General features: G+C 52.1%; 1 protein-coding gene across 3 annotated transcripts in view; it reads left to right on the top strand.

Moving 5' to 3' along the window:
- The window catches only part of pum (pumilio), a 60,727-nt gene that overhangs the window by 37,172 nt on the left and 732 nt on the right, over positions 1–22,823 (top strand). For 2 of the 3 annotated variants that reach the window (XM_017912018.1, XM_017912021.1), the window contains 8 exons: positions 19,056–19,442; positions 19,839–20,079; positions 20,643–20,807; positions 21,087–21,206; positions 21,282–21,576; positions 21,667–21,907; positions 22,132–22,522; positions 22,597–22,765. In XM_017912018.1, coding sequence (XP_017767507.1) covers positions 19,056–19,442; positions 19,839–20,079; positions 20,643–20,807; positions 21,087–21,206; positions 21,282–21,576; positions 21,667–21,907; positions 22,132–22,522; positions 22,597–22,765 — 2,009 coding nt within the window. The remainder of the gene's footprint in view (positions 1–19,055; positions 19,443–19,838; positions 20,080–20,642; positions 20,808–21,086; positions 21,207–21,281; positions 21,577–21,666; positions 21,908–22,131; positions 22,523–22,596; positions 22,766–22,823) is intronic. The other variant, XM_017912020.1, reaches the window with a different exon arrangement.

Raw genomic sequence — 22,823 nt, 5'->3', positions numbered from 1 at the left:
GCAGCGTAGCGTGAGTTAATTCGTAACGACGAAAGTCACGGGGGGAACATAGTTTACCATAATTCCACCTTTTACCCTCCCCCGGACTCTCCTATCCGCCAGCAGTTTTCCTCCCGTTCCACCTTTTCACCCGCAGTCTTCGTCTATGGAAATTTAATTATCACGCCGGCTGGCTCTCTCTCTCCGCGATGCACACGATAATGATTTTCCTCTATGCCCTCCATAATCATTCCACCGCCGCCACCGCCTCTGTTTGGATAGGAAGGAAAAAGATTTCGCCGTGTCCCGGCTATCGTCATCGTTGCTGGAACAGATTCGTATTTTTCCGCGCCCCGTCCCACGCCTCTTTCGCACCCTCGTTCACCCTTTCTTCGCCCCCCGTGTAGCGCCCCTCTTTCACCCCTCGTGGCTGTCTCTGCGGCCGGAGAATCGGTCCGCGACACGACCAAGACGAAATACGAAACCTAGTTCGTTCTTGGCTTCCTTCGGCCCTGAAAATCTAATTATTGCCCCACCTTGAGCGTACTGGCCGCACTCGCCGACACGCAAAGTAGTTGCCGATCCTAATCTGGACAAAAGAACCTGTATATATATCCTCGCAATGGCAGTTGGTTCCGGCGCGAAGGTTTCGCGCGTTTGACCCGCTTCTTCCCGCTCCGCTCGGACACGTCGATCTCGAAATCGAATTTCAAGTTCCGCGGGATCGAAGTTAGCGTATGTCGACCGGGGCGAAAACAAATGAACCTCGTAAAACGAAGTTAACGCCACGCCTGGTTTCGGTGTACCGCGCCACGCTCGATTTACGTTTACCCCCATTGTGCGGAAAAGTTAAATTCTTCCTAATTGGTCCGTGAGTTGCGCCTACCGCCGCCGAGCCTTTCCGCCTCTTTTCACCTTTCCTCCACGCTGGAAATTTAATTATCGCGTGTCGACCGTGCCCCCGACCCGTTCACGCATAACCCTGCCGTGGCTCGCCCGTGAAACAATTCGTTCCACTGGATTTTCCCTCGGTGAATCTTCTCTCTCGTCCCTTTCTCCGTCCCTTTCTCCGTCCCTTCTCGCCGCCTCTCGGCTGTCCTCTAATTATACGCTATAAATTACCCGTCATCGATTACGACGCGTCAGCGAACCCCCGAAAAACGGCCGCCCAGTTGCTTCTCCAGCCAAGACGCGTATCTACTGTACCTAGCCTCTGCTGCGGTATAGAGGTCTGCTTGAAAGCCTGGTCGTGGATGGAATCGACGGTATCACGGATGAACGCGCGGAATAGTTGGATAAAGAGATCACGCGCCGACCAGTAGATTCGATCGATCGATCGGCGGATGGGAAAGCGGCGGTAGTTGATCCGCGTTTAATGCCAATCGGATTCCAGGAATCCACCGAAATCCATGGCGCTTACTGGCGCGTCAATGGCGCGTGCTGTATGGACGTGGACGGTTCAGCGATCCTTTCGTCGTCTTTTCAAAACCCTCTTCTTCCATCGGCATACCATTTTGCTCGGTGGTTAGTCTAACCGCGAACCATGATTCTCGATGGAATGCTAAGAACACAGTGGAGGGCTTCTCGAGCCCCTTTCCACCTCTCTCTCTCTCTCTCTCTCTCTCTCTCTCTCTCTCTCTCTCTCTCTGTGCCCGTCTTCCTTCGATACCGTTGCATCGGCTATTGCATAAACCGCTCGCTTCTTGCCTCAGAGACCCGGAACTCGAGGAGTTCTCAAGACGAGCCTTTCAGTTCCCAAGTATTCCAATGGAAAAAAATCTATTTCGATAAACCCCGTTGTAATCGGTCCGGTATTATTAAACGTCTGTCGATGGGGTAGTCGCGATTTAAAGTAACGAGCTTCTCCTTCTCCATCTTCTTCTTCTTCATCTTTGTCTTCGTCTTCGTCTTCTTCGTCTTTTGTCTACCTTTCCACGAATGGATTATCGTTGGCCGTTATCCGGGGGGAAGAACGGGATATCGGGAGCGTAATCGTCGCAGTGGATTCGAAGATTTTCGCGGACACGGTTGCGATCCGTCGCGACCCAATTCGCGATAGCCAGTGGAGCGAGGCGAATCGCGTTTTCGCGTACTTTGCCGGTTAAGTCATCGAGCCATCCACCTCTCAGCTTTATCCAGCAGACGCGGAGGTGCAACTCGTGGTGCATTCAGTAACGACCTTTCCTTTGCAAACGAGAGGTCTATTTATACGCCTCGTAGGATTTATGCGGCGACTGCCAATGTCAACATGTTCGATTGTGCGCGGGAAACGAGCCACTTTCAACGCGCGAAAACGTGCATTCCGCGTGATTTCCACTCTCGCGTTCAATTTCCCCTCTTGGACTAATTTAAAGGCCTGGTCGTCGCGTTGCCAAAATCTTGGCCGTCTCTCCGCTATGTGTAACGCCATTTTCGAATACCTAGTATTGCCTCTCCGCTCTCGACCTTTTCCCCCGACACGTGCGCTCGGGGAAATAATTATTTTCTAATTCGTGGAACACGGATCGATCGCGCACGCGCTCCAGCGTGCTAAAAGTGGCGAAAAACAAAGCTCTCTCCGGCGGACGCGATTAGATCGATGGCGAATGGGCAAGGTGACGTCCGATACGCGAACCACGTACGCAATTCCGGCACTCGATAGGACGACGTCGTTCGATGCATTTCGATGTCATCGTCGCGTTTTCCTGGGGAACGCTGGCACTTGTAGATGCATCTGGCGATTTCTATGGCGCATTGTCTGCGTGGCGCGGCATTGACTAGCCAGAAAACCGGTAGCTGTCGAGATCCACGAGGTGCCGGTGACTCGGTTATTCGCGCCTTCCTTTTGACACGTTTCGTCCTTATCTATTTCCGCGTCCTTTTCGCTGCGAAAGTGTTTCGAGCGTTTCATCGATCGCGTGCTCGCTTTTCCACGCTTTCCTCTCCGCCTCTTCCTCCGCTGTCCTCTCGGTAACTCGGTCGCCTCCGCGATCCGCGATAGGATGTTTTAAACATTGGAACAGCCGCGGTGGCAGCCGCGCGTGGATTTCAAGTTTTCACGCGGTCCTTCCCGATCGATGCGTCGCTGGAAAAAGAGTAAAAATCCCTGGGAGATAGTTCCCCTATCGCACCGAAATCTGCCATATACGCGTCTACTTTTATCGCGTATTTTTTCTTCCTTTTCCCTTCTTTTTCACCGCCATTTTTCCCTCTTTCTCGCCCCGGATCGCGGCGAGTATTCAACGAGAGTATAAAACGGGGAAACGATGCCAGGCGATGATTCTTTGGTTGAAACGCGCGGCGGGAAAGTGAAATAGCCGGGCAGAAAGAGCGAGAGAGGTCTACGCTTTATTATGCATACGACAGATTTGCCGTGAATTCAAGGCTGCACTTTCAGCCGTCCTGCCATATCTCGCTTAGAGAGATGGCTATACACGCGTTACACCGGCGTAGCTCGCGTATCCACGGTTCATCCTGCGGTGAAATCGGCGCGGTTCGCCGGTCCCTTTTCACGGGGATCTCGCGTTGAAAGTATGGACACAGGAGAGAAGCGGCTCGCAAGCCGCGGAGGCGGAGGAACGCACGCGAAGCGTCGTGCAAACAGCACGCGATGAGCGCGCGCAGGGGAAAAAAATGGGACTTTTATCCGGGAATTTTAAAGTGAAACGCGACGATGAACTCCTCCCGCCAAGTACCGCCCTGCGCTAATTAACATTATTTCCTTTTCGTTGCTGCCTTCGCCGCGAATCGAGGCAGACGCTGCGCGTTGTTTTTATTGCCAAAGAAACGGATTAAAACGCGTAACGTCTCCTTTGCGGATTGTTAAACCAACTTTTCGAAAAGAGCGAACCGCGTGCCGACTTTTTCCCCTCCTCGTTCTCCTTTTTCCTCCCATTTCCGCTTTTTTATTTCTCCCGTCCCCGCTGTTCGGAGTAAATCTAATCTTTTCCTCTTTTCTCCTCCCTTCGCCCCTACCAGGCCCCCCGTTTTTCCGCCTTTTTTCTCTCCCCTTTTCTTTCTTTTTTTTTTTTTTTTTTTTTCCTAAATAAATTGGAGCCCCGACGTGCACGCAGATGCCTGGAATATTTCATTTGTGCGTCTACCGTGCCCGTCCGAGTTCCGCCCGGTTTTATTCCCCGCGAGAAGCGTTCCGTCTTCGCTGTCGGTCGCGATAACAGCCGGTCGCCGCTCGCTCTCTGGCCTGATTCTGGAATTCCTGTAGGATAGGAAAACGGGGTGACGGTGCTGCTTCTTCCTCGCTCGATGCACCGTGTACGCGAGTTTTCGTTCGTTGCCTCGGGCTCGCGCCGCATTCCTCTCGATGATCGCAAGCCTCTCTCACGGTTCGACGCCCGTGCCCCGATCACCGGATTTCCTTCCGTTTCCGGCCGCGAGATGCTAACATCGTCCTTCGATCGTCCTTCGATATCCCGGCGATAAATCCCGTGCCTTCCAGAGGTGCCCCATCGGTCTCGGTCGCGAATCCGATCGGATTGGATCGGATTGGATCGCTCGTAAATAAACACCGGTTATCGAACGGTCCGGTATATAAATAACGATTAATTAGACGATAAAGCTGGCAGTTTTCTGGTAGTACGTCGTTTAGGCACGCGATAATTCACGTCCTCCGTGAACCGCGTCACTTCCTCCCATCTCACGGCGAATCTACCTTACGTACGTCTCGCGGAGGGAATGTAATAATTACCAGGGCAGCTCTTATTACCACGGAGGTCTCGCGTTACCGCTGAGCAAGCGGCCGCGATGAGATAGCGCTCTCTCACGTTGGCTGGCTTCTCTCGTTGGTCGAACCGACCAAAGATACACCGTGTTACCACGGTGGCTAGTTAGTCACTTAGCGGATAGTTCCCTGCGGGATCAACTTCGTCCCAGAGATTGTTCTTCCTTTCAGCGATATCCGACGCGTTATTGCCACGCGGCCGTCGCGGACCCATCTGCACCGGAATTAATCTCCCCTGCGGAGATATAGGGCGAACAGGGCGAGTAGGCCGTGGAAACCTTCGAAAGTTCCTCTGCTCTTTGTCCGTCAACCGGGGACCTTCCGGGCCACGTCCACGTTTATCGACGTGCCACTCGCGAAGATCGGTACGGGCGTACGGTGTCGACGAAGTACTACGCGTCTGTCGTCGCCTCTCGTCGTCTCTCGACGTCCACCGACGCCGTGTAATCGAATATCGCAGCTGGAAAATTCTTAGCTCGAGACCGCGGTTGAAATTTAATTCGAGATCGCGAATCGCGAATCTCGAAAAGGACACCCTCGACGGAGAGAGAGACAGGACTGATAGGAGTCTCGTTCGGTCGCGATATAACGTACGTAATCACGGTATCGTTGGGCCAACATCTTCAACGATGGCGCGCGTCTACGGTCATCGAGCTCGCGATAAATCCTACTCCGTTGTTGGAACCCGGATTTCAATATACAACACGGGTTCTAGCAACAAGGCTACGTTGGAAAAATACGAGTCGACGGAGAGGAAAAAAACCAAACAGAAATTGAAACTGGAACTGACTAAACTGACTACTGAACTGAAAACTGTACTGAAACTGTCTCTTCGCAAATTTTGTGGGCGCATATATAATGTTAGTTTGTTTGGGGGGGGAGAGGGGGTGAAGATGACCATTGGCCCTTAGTGAAAGTGGGAACGAGTCAATTGTTTTTGGACACTGAAATGGGTCTGCGTTTATCAGCCAGGTCCTTCTAGTGACTAAGGGCCAACGAATCCGTTAGTCATCCAACACCGTGATCTCGCTTAATTTTTCTAATTAGCCATTACGGACATACGCGCGAGTGTTTGACAAACGCGGAACCAGAGAGTGTTCGATGAATTACGCGTTTAATTTCCTAACGAGGCTCCTTCGACCCCGTGGAACGGACTTGCGGCCGTTGGTTCGCGAGACTCGATTATTCTTATCGCGACGAATTTCCGCTGCCAGTAATTTTTACTCCGGAAACCGCCTCTTCCGCTCTCTCCTCTCGTTTCTTCCTCCTCGTCCCACTCTCTTGCTCTCTCTCTCTCTCTCGCCGTGTTTGGAAGAAAACCATGCAGAGACGTGTCGCAGCTAATACGTTTCACGGTGGCACGATTAATAATCGTTACAGGTCGCGCGAGAGCTGCCGTTTTATCGATCCCACGTCGACGGGTGAATACAAAACGGGTCTCGTCGTTGCTCGTGTTCTATTCCCGTGGCGTTCTCTAACGATAATTCTGAGGACGCGTCGGAAAATTACGCTGATCGCGATATATGCCGGCTATTCCGATCAATCCGTGCAATTTATACGTTTAGAGAGACAGACAGAGAGACGGACGCGCGTGGAAGAATCGGGGGTGACGTTGGCAATTCCCATCAAGGTCCTCCACGTCGGCTGATGGTCGCCAGCGATTTCGATGCGGCGTGAATTGCAGGCTGCACGTGAAATTCGATCGTTTTTCTCGCCAGCTCTGCCGGCGCGACGCCACGCGTCGTTGATCGCGGAACCCGGTACTCGTCTCCTTTGCCGCGAGCTCGCGTGGATCATAGGTATTACGCGATCGCGAAGCCGGTTTCGTTTATTACGCGTACCTACCGTACTCCGGCGATTCATTATTCGCGATTGTACGCCGTGTCCCGCTGCGACGCCCCTTGCCTCAGCGTTACGTTCACGGATCACGTATTTTCGCGTGTTTTATTTAACCCTCCATTGTTACCGGCACGCGCACTCCAAAAGCACCGGCCACGCTTTTCACGGTCCATCATCGTCGTCGTCGTCGTCCGGACGGACACACGCGGCGCCTTCCTCCACCCTTTATTCCGCTCCGTTTGCACCGCGCGCCGCGCTGCTACCGGCCGCGCGGATTTCTTTCCTATCGGGCTATTAACGGCCAACAGAGGAATTCCATTTGAAACTTGTTCGATGGAAGTTTAACCGAGAGAGGTGTCCGAAAGCTGGAGAGAGGGAGCACCGGAGCGGAGGAGGAGAAAGCCGGGTAGAGAAAGGGAGACGAGAAGAGAGAGAGAGAGAAAGAGAGAGGGATACATAGTTTGCCTTGAGAGCGAGGTAATAAGGCGGAAGGTTGTTTCGTAAAAGGAAAGAAAATTAAATTCTATCTCGCGGATGGTATATTGACTCGAGCACGCTGGGAATATCGATGAGATTTTTAGGAGAGAACCACCGCCTTTTGCTTACGTAATCCCTCGAATACCGGATTGGTAAATAAACCGACGAATTGCAGCGTTACGCGCTTTCACGAGAGGCCACGCGATTGCCAGCGACCGGTTAGCTTTCGTCGTTTATTTTTCTCTCCGCGATCCCCCGCCGTTATGAAAATAATTCCCGCGGCTCTGGTCGCGTAGACACAGCCGCGAGGAGGGGCACGGGACCCCCGAAGGAGACGAAAAGAGTCAACTTAACGGTCAAGCAGCGTTTATGACCACGGAAGTACCGTTGTTTCGCGTCCGAGCCGAGCGTTGCAACGATATCCCTGCAATTTCCGCGCCGCTTCCTTCCTATTTACGCTGATTACACCCCATTTTCCGCGAATCGCCATCGGTCCTCGTACCCGAGTAGCGAGCCGAATAATCGGTTCCTGGCAAGCATCCTTCGCGGTTGACGCATCGAGCAAGGTAGCTGGACGATCATCGACCACCGGTTCCCTGCGCCTCCGTTCTCGCAAATCTCTCTCGAAAATCCCATCTTTCGGGACATTTCATGGCCATCCACGACGCGCGCGTGTACCACGTACGCGTTTCCATGGAAGAGAAAAATCGGTACGCGAGCTCCTCGTCTACGCGGTGCACGCGTGGTCCCTAATGAAATCCAACTGCGACTCCTCCGGCCAAGTTTCCCTCCGCCATGGTCTTCGAAGGAAGTCGCGAACTAACGGCAATTTCCAACGGGGTGACCCCCCTTCGATCCAGATCGGCGCGACAGGTCTGAGGTGCGCGCGTAAACTCGTCTAAACGTATGTAAACGTCACGTGGAGCCACGTTCTCATCGATCGATGGTCCGACTCTGTTCGTCTGGCAACGTAACACAAACACGCAGACACGTACACGCGCAGCCTTTGGAAATACGTCGGAGGATGGTACCAGGCTCACCTCCGATACGGATGCCAGACGTTTATCTTTCTTTCTCTCGCGGTACTCCGCGATACTGCCGGGCAAACCCAAGGCACATAGCTGGAAGAGCCGTCGTGTATGTTGGAAAAACAATGGCTCGTGTACAGCCAGACGATTCTAAGACAACGTCTAGGCCCGCTTTGTGCGCGTACACGCGACGCGCTCGCGCTCTCGTGTCGGCCTTGCACGCACGCGCGTGCGAGCGTGTGTGTGTGTGTGTGTGCAGGCGGTCGAATCGGTGTGCTCCTCTCTGTATGTACGAAGAAGTGCAATCAGGGCTTACAAAGGTTGTAGCATTTCATAAAGGTCACATCCACAACCCCTCTCTCCCTGGGGGGTATTAAAATCAACCCCCATGCTCGCAACGCGCGCGAGACCACGAGGACCTGTTTCTCCCCTCCCCCTCCCCCTCTCCCTCTCTTCACCCTTTCCTCTTGCTATTCGTGCCGATATCTTCGCGTATTAACGGTTCTTCCGTGTGTTTATCGTCGTTTATTTATTTTTTCCCCGACACTGCGCGCAACTCCACAGTTTCCCATACGCCTACCCTCTCTCTGTCGCTCTTTCGCTCTTCTTCCCTGTCTCTCCTCGACGCACTCTTACGATTACGGATTCATCGATACCCGTTCAGCCGCGTTAACGAGCAGCCCCCAGGATTTCCGCGTTCGATTGATGTCTCCCGGCTGCAGTCTCGCGATCTCGTCGCGAGATCTCTCGATGACAAATGTCGGGAATAAAACAGCCGGTGAAATCGTAGGGACCGCGAGGGAGGGGGGTGAAAACGCAAATATTTCCCGATATAATTTCCCGATACGAACTCGTTCGCGATAATACCGCCTCTCCTCGGTGCACGGCGTGTACCGTAAGGAAACCAATCGCGTCTGCGAGGGAGCAGGTAAGCGGACACGTGGATGGATCGGACGTTTCGAATCGTCGGGAACAAAGCGTAAATCGTCCACGCCTTTTCCACCCGTTCACCGAGCATTCGCCGTTCACCCATTTGCTTCGTTTATCCGGTCATCGATGGCCATTATCCGATAAATCCGATATGACGAGGCGCGAGCCGACTTCTCGACCTTCCCGCTGGAAAACTCGACCAACCTCCTCCTGTATGCCTCGTACGCGCACGCGGTCGGCGTGGGTGTCGCGTGTACGTGCACACGCGTACACGCGCCGACACCTTGGACGCGTAACACGCGCGTGAGCATCGCCAGAAGGTCGGACAAAAGTGGACGCGCGCAATTGCGGCACGACAAAGAGGCGAAGCGAAGACAAATATTCCGTCCGGTGCACGATAACGGTCTAATAAAATCGGCGGCGCCACTGAGAGAGACCTTCTTCGCTCGTCTAACGTTCCTCCGACGCCCACGCCGATTTCTCCCTCTCTGTCCCCCCTTAATAAAACTAATTGGCTCACCTCGCTCTTTCCTCCGCCCAGTTTCCTTCGCCAAACGTCTCGATGAACTGGTTCCGGAGCCCACGGAACGAACTTGCCCGAAACAAATTTGCGGAGGAAATCGCGGCGGGGCGGAAGGGGTTCGTTAATCAGCCAGGGGAACCGATGAATGAAGACGCGTTGCGTCGCTCGATCGACTTAGCCTGCGGACACGCCGATGGTTTAGCTAACTAACCGTGAAATATTTTCCACGCTTGTACGTTTTCCCTCACGCGTCGATACTTTAATCCCTTTCGATTTTCCAAATCTACTTTGCGCGCTAACTGCTGCTCGCTTCGCGCCAGAGGGCACTCGAATGGACGATCGGCATCGGAAATCCTAGACCACGCGATGACAATGGCTTTTACGCCAACGCTGCCAAGAGTACTCCGACCTTTTTCTCTCTCTCTCTCTCCTTTTTTTTTTTTTTTTTTTTTTTTTTTTTATTTTAACGTTTCGAAATTTCCAACGGTCGGTCCGGAGAGTTTGGAAATTCGTCGAATTTCAGCGATCACGGGAAAATATTATTCGCGTTGTTCCGAGCTGCACTTTCGGTCCGCGATGCGCGTATGTTTGTTCTTTTACAATTTTCATCCCTTTTCTTTCGGTTGCCGTGCGAGGCATAAAATATGGTTACGAAATGGCAGAGAATAGCGAATGCATTGTTCGAGTGGACGAATGACAAGTAATTCGGTAGAAATTAGCTGGTATTGTCGGTGACTATTCGACACGGTTTCCACCAGCGACACGCTTTCTTGTACGCTTCCACGCTGGACTTCCTCTAATTCCTCGCGGAGTTTTCCGCTTCTTCGACGTTGTTCCCAGCGACAAAATCCAGTTCGGACACCGGACTTTCGAATTTCTTCGCCGATCGATTTTTCTCTTTGGGAACAATTACACGCCGACGGTTTCGCCGGGTACTTCCCGTCGACACGCTTTCACGAGCGATCTTTCATGGATGCGGTTTTGTCGAAATACCGCCGATCCAACGGAATCCCATTTTTCAATGGCACTTGAACGAAATTCGACGCAGAAAGGGAGACAGGGAGAAAGAGGAAGGCGCCTTTCGGATAACCCGCTTTCGATTTCTTCCCCCGTGCTTTTGCTTTCCTCTCAAAAACCTCGAGAAAAGTTGAGATTCACTCTCGCGGGCATCATCGACCGGACTCTCCTCTCTCTCTCTCTCTCCCTCTACGGAAGAAATATTATCAGCCAATCCTGCGTGCCTAATTTCGCCTCGTCGCGTGAAACTCGAATTCGAACCCGCAAGGGGGTGGTTCTCGTGTTCGCGACGAGGGAAAAGGGATCTCTGTCGCTTTTCTCTTTTTTACCTATACGATGGAGTCGCGTGTCACAAGTCGATCCGCGTTTCCATGTGACGCATAACGGGTGTCGCGTGAAAAAAAGAATGCCAAGAGGAAGGTGGGGCTGGTTAACGGCCCATTAGACTGCGGCAGGATAACCGGGCCGCACCCTTAAAGGCCATCCAATAATAAAATCCGCGTCATTTGGCTAAAAGCTACCGCGAAGGGGTATCTGGTATCAAGGTGTGGCTCCAACCCTTATCACGCGAGTTCTCTTCCACCGAGTTTACCTTTGTTTCTCCTTTCCCTCCTCTGCCTCTCTCTCTCTCTCTCTCTCTCTCTCTCGTTTCCTTCCCGTGTCTCCTTTTCGTTTACAACCTTTTTCTCTTCTTTCCTTTTTGCTCGTCCCTTCCCACGGGGATCGGCCGTCACCGGGTACAGGACGCGTGTCCCGGCGAGAGAGTTTATTTTAATTGAATTTTGCAACTAGGCTAGCACCTATAACGGGAAACGCGCTGCGTGCGAGACCAGACCGCGAATAGACGCTTACAATAGGCATTGTTTCCTGGCCCGAGCGTGGTGCATGTCTACGGACTACCTCGATAATCGCGAATCCGTTCCACATTCCTTTTTTCGTCGCGCGGATAATCTCGCGAATTCGAGCTGTTTCATGAATGAACCAAACCACCTTAGCCCGAGATGCGCCGGGTTTCTGGCTAACGGTATAGCGCAGAGGCCATGTCCACGCGCTCTCTCCGCTGTTCGAAAGGTGAGCTGGTTCCTTCTCTCCGTTGCAAGGCGTTTCGTCATCATCACCGTCGTCGTGGTCGTTTAACCTGTTCAACGTAGGACATTTCCCGAGCGAATAAGCGAATAAAGCAACGTCGGGCCGGACGAGAGTTCACAGGTGGTGGCATTCCACTGGTTTTTGTCCGTGGCTATTCTCGTGGCGCCGGGACGCGATGTTGCGGCAGCGACAGAGGCAGAAGCTCTTCCTGGATGACGTTGACGAAACACGCGAGGCGAAAGCGACGATTCATTCGGTGGCTGGTTGGAGAACGGTACAAAGTCAGGAGGGTATCGTGCGTGGAAGCGAGCTTGGGTCAATTCGATCGATTCCCGGTGTCTGGGGAACCGGTTTCTGCCGATGGAACATTAACACCAGCGGTTCTCCGCAAGCAGCACGCACGCACACGTAGACAGGGCTGGCTGCCGGGCCGATCGCGTGATTTATACCGGGAACTGCGAAAAGAACGGACCCCGTACACGCTTAGAAAGTTGCCATCGCTGTGCAGAGCGACGCGTTATCTGGAGCGAACGGTAGCGGCGGCCATTGTGAAACAACGCTTTACGCCGCGCTTTTCTTTCGCGCGTTTCCTCGACACGCGTCCAACAAACTCCGCGATAGATAAGAGTATTTAAAACTTTCCCCATATCCGGTCTGCCCTACTTAAACCCCAAATGATTCCCCCGCACGTTATCGGCACTGAAAATTGTCCTCTTCGCCCGTGCCGACCCCCTACCAACAGCCGCGAACGAGCTTCCTCCGTGAATCGCGCTGTATCGCGGAACGGCCAGCACGCGAACGTTTCTCTCCGATTAATTAGTCATTCCACCGCTTTAATCGTAACACGTCTGCACGCGATTTCACGTCGCGGAACGAACGCAGCCGCGTTACGGTCAATGGGAACCGGACTGGAATACTGGCCAAGTTCATGACTCGGTCAAATCTGCCAGCGAAATACCGGCTCTGCCAGCTATGCGCTGCAATTCCGGCCTTGTACGCGTGGAAATACCGTGCCGCTGAAAGCGGCAGTAATTTCAGGAAACGATCGACGTCTCTGGTAAATCGTTGCAATCGGACACCTCGACCCTTGACCTCTTTCCACCCCGTATCAATCCATCTCGGATTGCCATCTCCGCCATCGCATCTTCGTCATCCTCGTCATCGTTATCGTCATCGTCATCGTCGACCATCGATCGTCGTCGTTCTTGCTCTATCTCCTTCGCAATGGTCGCCGACGTCGACGTCGTTGTCGCGGCGCGAATCCTCCTCGTCTGTTACCGATCGTGTATAGGCGGAGGCCGAGGCGGACGCCTCCGGGAAGGAATAATTCCTTCGTCTCTCTGCATTCACCGGGTCCTCGTTGTTTTTCTACCGTCTTAATTGTTGCGTCCCCGATTGTTCCTGATGGCTATCGAACCAGTTCTTGAATCGCGCCCGTGTAGAAGTAGACCGGAATTCAGTTGCTCGAACGAGGGAATATTTCTGCTGTTTAAAAGAGTTATCATTATCCATCTAACCGTGATCGTGACTGGTTCTGGAAAGAAAGGGTCGATTTCGGGCTAAATTCGTGATAAAAGAACGTTCGGTTTAATTAACGTCGTTGTTCGTAGAAGGAGCCGAGAAACGCGAGGTTTCCGGGGCCAGCCTTTTTCGATGATTAATAGCGCGATTTCCACCCCGATGAATCGAATAACCCTGTTACTCGGATCGAGAGATCGCTCAACCGATCGAGCGTTTCCGATGCAGCAGCGCGCAGTGGGAGCACCGTGAACGTCCAAGACACCCTGTATATTCCGTACACGCAGTCAGGTGAGTTAACGGTGCTCCGAAGCGGTTAAGTAACGGGCTTCTCCGCTATTTGTCGTTGTACTTTTATTTCACGCAAACAGCCCGGGTTTCGCGAATATCCTGCTACCGTGCTCTCGTCCCGCCAGTTTTCGATTCATCGATACGCGTCCCGTTTTTCACGCCACGTTTCCCACGCGTTATTTCCTTCCACCGAACGGAGGCTTTTATCGTTTGTAGAAATCAATCGACGGATGATTCGCCGACGTCGCAAAGAGACCACTCGCTCGTCCAAAATTCCATCCGCGACTTCTAATCCGTTCTGCACCACCCTCTCGTCCTCGCAATGGCGAACACGAGGCTCTCGCTGGTATCGCGTTCGACCAACGAGCTCGTTCCAAGGTTAATATTCGGATCGAGGGGAGGGGCAATCGAAGCGTTATACAGCGAAATGTTAATAAATTTCCTCGGCGAAATTCGTCTTTGCCAAAGCTCTGCGCTACGTGCCCGCGCCACGCCGTGGCGCTATCCAAACGGAATAGCGACTTCGCCCGGTTGGAATCAATAATACGTTCTCCTAGGAGATATGGTAATGTGCAGGCCGAAATCTAGATTCGGTTCAATTCAGCCTGGTGGAAAGTTTTACCGGCTAGTTCCACCGTTCATTACCACTCGCAGATGCACGAACATTTCGGTCTCTGGCGCGCCCGGCAGCACACACTCGTATCGAAAAGTTTCGGCGGCTGCGCCGTTCCCCGTGCTCACCTTAGACACGGTGGAAAGCTAGGAAATCCGGGGGGTACGCGCGGAGACGCGAGCTCGGGGAAAAGTCCTCGTCGCGGATTCCTCGCTTCTTTTGTTCTCCTTTTCCTTCGCCGTTTTTTACTCCCCGCGTCTTCGCGAGGTCGTTCTTCCCGTCGTCGGGAATTTCTGAAAGACGAGAAGAGAAGGGAACGACCGGAGAAGAAGGAAACCGTGTTACAGCGGCGTCGATCGAGCATTAGAATACGTAATTATCGAGGTACGCGTGACATTACAAGGCCAACGGAGCGTACGTCTACCGATACTTGCAACAACCCATTTTCGTGTTAGCTGCCTGACGTCAGCATCGATCGTGCATCGAATGAAGCACGTTTCGCTAGGGTAGATTCGATCTTCGAAGATTTGGGTCCCGATTGCACAGCCTTGTTTTTCTCCCTGGAATTCCGCGGCTGCGGATAACATCTGGACGATCCTCTTCCCTTTCCTTTTCCTTGTTCCACCGTGTCCCCCGGTGACACCGAGATAAACGTAGTCGCGAATTCGACAGGTAGGAAACGTGGTCGTTCCGGCGTCGCGAAGGTATCGGAAATTAATCGGACAGGTGGGCAAAGTTAGAGGCAAGGTAATAGGCGGCTATGCTCATTGACCTTTCGCCGAAAGATAAGAATCTATGGACACGTTCGGAGGAGCTCGATCGACTCGGTTAGGTAGGTAGCTGGTGTGGTAGTAGGCCTGTCCTCGAATCGGGCGCATCAGGTTAGGAATAAACGTGTCAAACGCGTCGCGGTCGATCGGCAAACCGTAACGCGTGGAGAATTGAATGTTTGCGATGGTAGTGTCAGCGAAACTAAAATACGTTATCGAAACACCGCCGGCGCGATATCCGCGCCCGTTATCAAAGTTTCTCGCGATTGTGACAATGCGAAACGATAAAACGCTGCTGGCGGATGCATGCTCCGATTCGAGACCGTTTCATGCCCGTATTACATCGATCTTTTTCCACGGAGTTTACGCGCCCAGCACACGAAGGGGACACGCTATGTATTAACGACAAAAGTTATCGCGACCCGACGATTTCTCTTCCTCTCTTCGCAGGATCGTTCGCCGCGCGTCCTGCCACGTCGAAAGCGCGACGTCGGTGATTGTTCGGCTATGAAAACGGGGGAAAAAAGGCGCAGATAAAAAGGAAGACAATGAGAGAGACGTCTTTTCTCTCTTATTTTATCTCCGGCGACAATGCAACACACCGGGGCCATAAAGTTGCTCGCAGCTTAGTCTCTCGGTCACCGACGACCGGCGTGTTTCGCGCAGCGTTTCGCCGAGCGAAAATCACCGGTCGAAATTTCGACGCCGCGACGCCCGAAACGATCGATCGTTTCGAACGTCGTTCGCGCCACGCCGCGCCACGCCACGCCACGCCACGCCACTCCACTCCACGCTACGCCACACCGAGCTGCGCCGCGCCGCAAGAAAGGCAACGCGGTTCGCGTGGTAAATGTTAAAGTTACCATTCGAAGCACGCCGTTTTGAAAGTCAAACGAGCACGCTCGAAAGTTCGTTGAACCCTGTTCCACGCTAAACCCGTTTTCACGACCGCGTTGCGAGGGATTTAGTAACGAATATCTCTCGCTTAATGGTTCTTATATCACTGATTACACCCGTGTAGACCGCTTTTGCGTTGGTAATCGAAGTTCGGGCTTTTCGCCAATTCCACCGCGCTGGATTGTAATTCTCTGGCACTGGAGAGAGACCGGTCGCTCCTCTTGCCAAACCTCGTCTTTTCCACGCTCGCGATCCCCTTGCAAACTTGATAAGCAACGAATCTTTCTCCTCGGAAGGCCACTCGCCGCGCGCCTTCTTCACCCGTGTCAAAGTAACCGATCCCACGCAACTCGTCCTGTACTTCTATAAAACTGATGCAATCGGATCCAGACCCGATTTATGCCGCATCGTTTGCACGATCGAATGCCACGTATTCGATTAGCCCCGAGTACCGGACGAAAGATCGCGGCAGCAGTGGGTCGGTCGTACGAGCGGAAAACTCGAATGCCACCGGCCATTAAGGACGGATAATGCCCGGAGGGTTTTCGAAAAATCTGGCAACGATTGTCACGGTCGACTCGTGCCAGATTCTCTCTTCAGCGTGTGGATACTCGAGCGTGTAGAGAGCGCAGGAATCAATAGGCTGGTATTGTAGCACGGATTTGTAAGCCGCCGGCGGAAACCTTACGTATTCAACAGTGAGTCACACTTCCAGGAACGTATCCCAGCCCTCTTCTCTCACCTACGACAATGTTCCCGGGCATTGTTTCCCACCCTTGCCAAAATCAAACGGTCCCCCGGTTCTGTGTCGAGCTTCAACCCCATTTTTTTCACCCCTTTTCAAACGCAATCACCGTGATTTCCATTTAGGCGTTCGTTTTCACCTCTTCCCGTTCGAGGGCACTAATGACTTCTGCGGTAATGGCTCCTGCTGCAACTTCCATTCAAAACTGTGCCGTGAATCGAGTAGCCTCTCAACCGTTCTTTTCCACGCTTTCCTACGGTGCAGCACCCACCACCGCACAACCGCCATACCACAGCCATCGCGTCGCGACACCGCGTGTCCTCTCCTCCTCGTCCAGCCTCCGCTACGCTTCCTCTCGCCATCCCTTTTCGACCCCTCGCAACCCCTCCACCGCGAAGCTTATTAATAAACCTGCTGAAAAGTTGAAAAGTCCACGTGTTAAGTAATTGAAACTTAATCGCTGGATGAGATCGTAAGATAGAGCAGGCCAGGGTTTCGAGTGCCGCTCGACACGCCTCGAAGTTATATCGCTCGGCGAGGCATGGGTCAGGCTGCCGATAAGATAGCACCGTGTTATTAAACATTTCTCAGTCGTAATAAATATCGGACGCGTTATCGACTACCCATCGTTGACCGAGTCTAACGCGGTGTACCGTTTCTTAGGAGACCTGGGATTAAGGGCGATGACGACACGAGTCTTCCTCGAATGGGATCGTAACTCGAGGTGACTCTCGAGGCATAGCGAACTAGTCGCTCGATTTTTCCACTCTTCCCACTTTCCATGGTTACTCTCCTGTTGTACGCTCACGGGAACTGGGTCAAAGTTGATCGAAACTAGGTCTCTCGTGGATTTTCAAATTTTTCGCGTCAGAAAGATTTTCTGCATTGCGTATCGTCTATGCAGCTTCGACTGCCGTTCATTCGCGATCGGTGATCGGAGAGAGAGAGAGAGTCAAAGACTCGTTGTCTACGGGTAGACAAAGCCCGTTTCCGCGAGGATCTCGTTGCATGGCTGCGAGACGAGGGTTTGCAGAATTCCACGGGGACTGGAACGATATCGAGAACAGGCCGTATACGGAGATGGGGAAAGACACGTCCCCAAGGTTCGCGCATGGAACACAATCACCGAACGTAACCGTGGCCTTGGCTGAAGCTCAGCCGCTTCCGGAAGAGGTTAATACCCGAAACGCATCGCTGACTCGGAGGGCTAGAGCGTGTCCCGAATGGTTCAAGTTTCTACGCTCTCGCGGAGCAACAACCTACTCGGAACAATGCCTATTTATTTAGACACAGATCGTTGTGTTCGTTAAGGGACCCGGAGGGATAATTTTTATGGTCAAAGTTAACGACGGGACGGGAAAAAAAAGTCGTAGGTGGTCCCCTGCCGTAACGAGTGGAGCGTAATTGCTCGGCAAAAGGCCCGAGCATTCTTCCCGGCTAAATGAAACGTTCACGCCGAACGCTGTTCCTTACGCGCGTAATTTCTTTCCCAATCCCTGTAATTAACGCCGACGCAACGTTAACGCGATGTTAACGCGATGTTAACGCGATGTTAACGCGATGTTAATGCGATTCCGATCGAACCCCTAACTCAGGCGCCCAGCCGGCTTTTCCCGCGTAAATCTCGCTCGTCGAGACTCTAATCTTCCAGCTGTCAAGGCCGCGTAATACGGGGATTCGAGACGGCGATAAAAAGAGCATGGGGATCGGAGCAGACGCGATTCTCTGGTCCGACGAGCATCCCGCCACGGTCAAACCGTACCGCGTTTGTCGGTCAATTAGAGTCCAGAGCGAGTACCGGTAACATAGAGGCGAACGCTTGTCGGTGAACGTCCGCAGGGGGTCGTCGACCCAAGCCAGCCAGGCCTTAGTCGTCTACGGCTTTAACGTTGCTTTTACACCGCTATACGCGAACGTGGACAAGCCCGCCTCTCCCGGCTTCTCCTCTCCCATCATCCGACCTTGATCCGAAACTTTAAACCTGGCCCGGCTCGGTTCTCACCCGGTAACAGGATGTCGTCATCGAGCCTCGCAGCACCGATTACGTTACCACCGTGTGCGCAGATTTGCGCGAGCAACGATTCAATCGGTCGGCTCGCTACCGCCGCTCTTTCCACGTTTTAATCTCTGTCCGAGCGATTGGAGATTTGCCCAGAGTTCCTCGGTGAACGTTTTCGCCCAGCATTGTCGAATAAATTAAGACGATGGGGACAGGCTGACGTCATTTGTAATGCCTTGCACGTTCGCCACGCACCGACGAAATTTCGCGATCGCGCGTATATTCGCCGACCTGTCTTCGCTCGATTGCCCCATGATCGCCCGACGACGTCTCCCGGCCAGAGCCCGCGGAGACAGACCACGCTCTCGATCCACAGCTGTGTATCTCTCCCCGTTTCGTTGATAATTAAAGCACACACCGGCCATACGGAACCTCGTAAAAGGTAATAGCACGTAGAGACGCGAAATTACCGCCGATTACAACGAGCCTCTCGGCCGTGAACCTTCGTGTACGTCTTAAACAGAGCCTAGTGAAATCATTACCAACGACCACACGCACGCAATCGCGGAAGAAACGCGTGGAAAATTATGCTTGACGAACACGCGGGTTCCCTTCTGTTGCAGCAACTGTTCCGCAGTCAGCCTCAAGGAGCCACGCCGCAGCAACTGCAGCTGCTGCAGCAACAGCAACAACAACAGCAACAGCAGTACCTGGCCGCCTCGCAGGCTCAGCAGCAACAGCAACAGCAACAACAACAGAACTTTCCCACGGCACCGTATACCGTGATCAGCGGACAGGAACCCTATGTCGGGGCATTGATAGCCGGTGCACCACCGCCAGTGGTGCCACAGTATTATGGAGTCGCGCCATGGGTTTATCCAGCCGGATTGCTGCCGCAGGCACCTCCTCAAGCTGCCGCTCCACCGCCACCGAGGCGACCGCTAACACCATCCTCGGCCGCAGCCGCGGCAGCTGCCGCTCAAGACACTGCAAATAATTTGGCCCAGACCGTAAGCAAAGCTAATTAGTCCGTTTTCCGATGCGATCGCGTGGATCGCGCCTCTGCCTTTAGAAATAAATCCTATTGTCACCGCGCCGCGCGCGCGGTCTCATCCGTTTCCCGGTTATATACGATTTACGTCGCGCGATGTCTCGTGTCGTCGTGGTCAGCCCGCCGAACGTTTCTCGATTAAGATTGGCCGTGGAGATTAAATATAAACTTCGAGCAGCAATTTGCCAGTTTGCATAACGAGTAGCAATTTGCTACGTTTCTGTGTCAAACACAGAAGCAGATCTTGACAATTTAATCGCGCACCGTGGCGAACGCTTTCCAACACTCCTCGCTCCTTCGTGTGCTGCACCGACCTGCGGCACGTTCGTCTTTATTCCTTCTTTCTTTCCCGCAGGTTCAAGGCCAGTATCAGGTAATACCGGCGTATTACGATCAAAATGGATCCATCGTGATGGGCGGGGTGCGCGGCCTGAGCTCCGCTGCAACCCCCATGAGATTAGTCAGTCCAGCGCCTGTTTTGGTAAACAGAGCCCCGTCGCAACCACCACCGGGACCACCGGCTCCACCACCGCCGAGTCTATACTCTCAGCCGACTCCTACGTCACACAGTAACGCAACACCCGGAGAGTGTTTGGGTAAGAAACGCGCTGCAGTCGTAGAGATTGCGATTGGATATCCGGACTGCTCGTCGGCGTTGTAGATATGTGTTCTTTTTCTTTTTTTTTTTTTTTTTTTTTTTTTTTTTCTTTTTTTTTTTTTTTTTTTTTTCCTTTTTTTTTTTTTTTCTTTTTCTCCGACGTATTGATTCTTTCCTACGTGATACGACGATTCTATATACATATTATATATATACATATGCATGGCACAATGTTAAACATCGATGAATTTTTTTGAGAGCATACAGATATACGTATACGTATCTATACATATATAAATATATAAATATACCGATACATCATATATATATATATTAACGTGGAATAACGTCTCTGTTGTCTGTACATACGTGTATACACGCCACGTATTAACCTCGTGACTAAAAAATTGTTAGTACGAATTCGTTGTCGATAGCGGAAGCGTGCGTTTGTATGTGTTGGAACGGTTTTACCGCTAGGCTTATAGACGGTATGAGGTCGGTCAGGTACGGCAAATTAATTGATAACTAAGAGCGTGTGTGGGTTGCGGGCTTTTGGTGCAGGTCTGGCGGCGTGCAGTGCAGCAGCAGTGGTTGCACAGGCTCAAGCAGTCGCGGTGCAGCAGGCACAACAGCAAGGATCAGGACTAGCCGCAGGTTTAGCGGCACTAGGATACGGCGGATCCCCTCTGGGGGCACTGGGCTCGCCCGCTCAGCTTCAGAGCACAGGTACACATTCCTAGCCAACGAACAAGAGAATCTTTTGAAACGGCTGTTTCAGTTTCAGGCGTCGGCGGTGTCCTCGATTCTCTCCTTTGTACATAACGATCGCATATGTTGCATGCTTTTGCGAGAACCTATCGTTTGTCTTTACACACTTGCTATTTTAAACGTATCTTTCCAGCCACGTCTGTATATCTTAAACTCACGGATCGGTAATCGTGCGCTTGTATTCCTCCACCGAGTCCGACTTTTCACCATCCTCCGTCTCTTCTTCTCTGTTCCCAGGTTTAGGCCTTGGCGCTTCGTCAACTGCGCGAAGAGATTCGTTCGATAGAAATACGTCTGCTTTCAGTCCTAGTTTAGAATACAGCCGCGCGAAGTGGCCCCAGAGTTACGGAGCACTAGGTACGAATTATTCGCTGCTGCGTGATCTTGCGCGTTAAGCATGTTCGTCTACAGGTTGCTCGATCTTGTTTACAGGCACGGTAACGGCATCGCCAAGCCCATTAGGATTATCCTTAACACCGCCACCAACTTTGGGAGGATCTTTAGGTGGACTCGTCGGTGGAGCCAGTCGAGTGTCAGCTGCCCCCGGCGCTGAGGCCAAGTTCCGAGCTAGCGCGGTACCAGCTTTGACGGCCAACGGGGTTTTCGGCTCCAGTAGCTCTCTTTTCCCGAACTTGGTGGGCAAACCTGGCCGCGGTGGCACGACTAGCATCGGGGATAAAAATGCCGGTGGACGATCACGCTTGCTGGAAGACTTCAGGAATAACCGGTACGTGCTTTCCGAGTTATCATTCGAGGACACGCGTATCACGTTGCCTCGTAGTCAGCTTATGTTACGACCGATTCTCATATGCTTCAGATTCCCGAGTCTTCAACTACGCGATCTGGCCAATCACATAGTCGAATTCAGTCAGGATCAGCATGGTTCCCGTTTTATTCAGCAGAAATTAGAACGTGCCTCTGCCAGCGAAAAGCAGCTTGTGTTCCAGGAGATCCTTAATTCTGCTTACTCACTGATGACCGATGTTTTTGGGAATTATGTTATTCAGAAATTCTTCGAATTTGGCACGCCCGAACAGAAATCTACCCTTGCCCAAAAGGTGATTACGGAGATAAGATGTATACCTAACGCGTTCATTAACAATTATTCGAGATGATGATTTGCTTTGCGTGTCAACTGACTTTTTCACTGACATGAGAATGACAGCATCTGAACAGTCAGAGTAGAAGGATTGCGAACGTTCTTTCCAAGTTTACTTGTTTTTTACCAATTCTTTTTTTATTTTTTTTTTTTTTTTTTTTTTTTTTCATCTTCTTTAATTAGGTTCGGGGACACGTGTTGCCCTTGGCACTGCAGATGTACGGGTGTAGAGTGATTCAGAAGGCTCTGGAATCGATCGGACCAGAACAGCAGCAAGAGATAGTCCGGGAACTGGACGGACACGTTTTGAAATGCGTGAAAGATCAAAATGGAAATCACGTTGTGCAGAAATGCATCGAGTGCGTCGAGCCACGAGCACTACAGTTTGTAATCGGAGCCTTCGCCGGGCAGGTTTATTCCTTGAGTACTCATCCCTACGGTTGTAGAGTGATACAACGTATTCTCGAGCACTGCACTCCTGAACAAACTCAGGGAATCTTGCAAGAGTTACACGCTGCTACCGATCAACTCATTCAAGATCAATATGGCAATTACGTGATCCAGCATGTGCTTGGTAAGTACTATTTACTTTACGTACTTTCCGCTTCCTCCGCGACAATGATTCATCGATACGTGTATCTTTCAAAGAACATGGAAAACCGGAAGATAAGGCCCAGTTGATCAGCAGTGTTAGGGGTAAAGTACTTACTCTCTCGCAACATAAATTTGCCAGCAACGTTGTTGAAAAATGTGTAACCCATGCTACGAGACAAGAGCGTGCTGTACTCATTGAAGAAGTATGCGGATTTAACGACAAGTAAGTTCCGCCATAGATATTTTTCTCTCTGTTCCCTTTTGTCCTTGCATTATTATTC

Source organism: Eufriesea mexicana, unplaced genomic scaffold (assembly GCF_001483705.2).
Source record: "Eufriesea mexicana isolate 0111107269 unplaced genomic scaffold, ASM148370v2 scaffold294, whole genome shotgun sequence".
Classification (NCBI taxonomy): Eukaryota; Metazoa; Arthropoda; class Insecta; order Hymenoptera; family Apidae; genus Eufriesea; species Eufriesea mexicana.
This window is presented reverse-complemented; position numbering and strand designations above follow the sequence as displayed.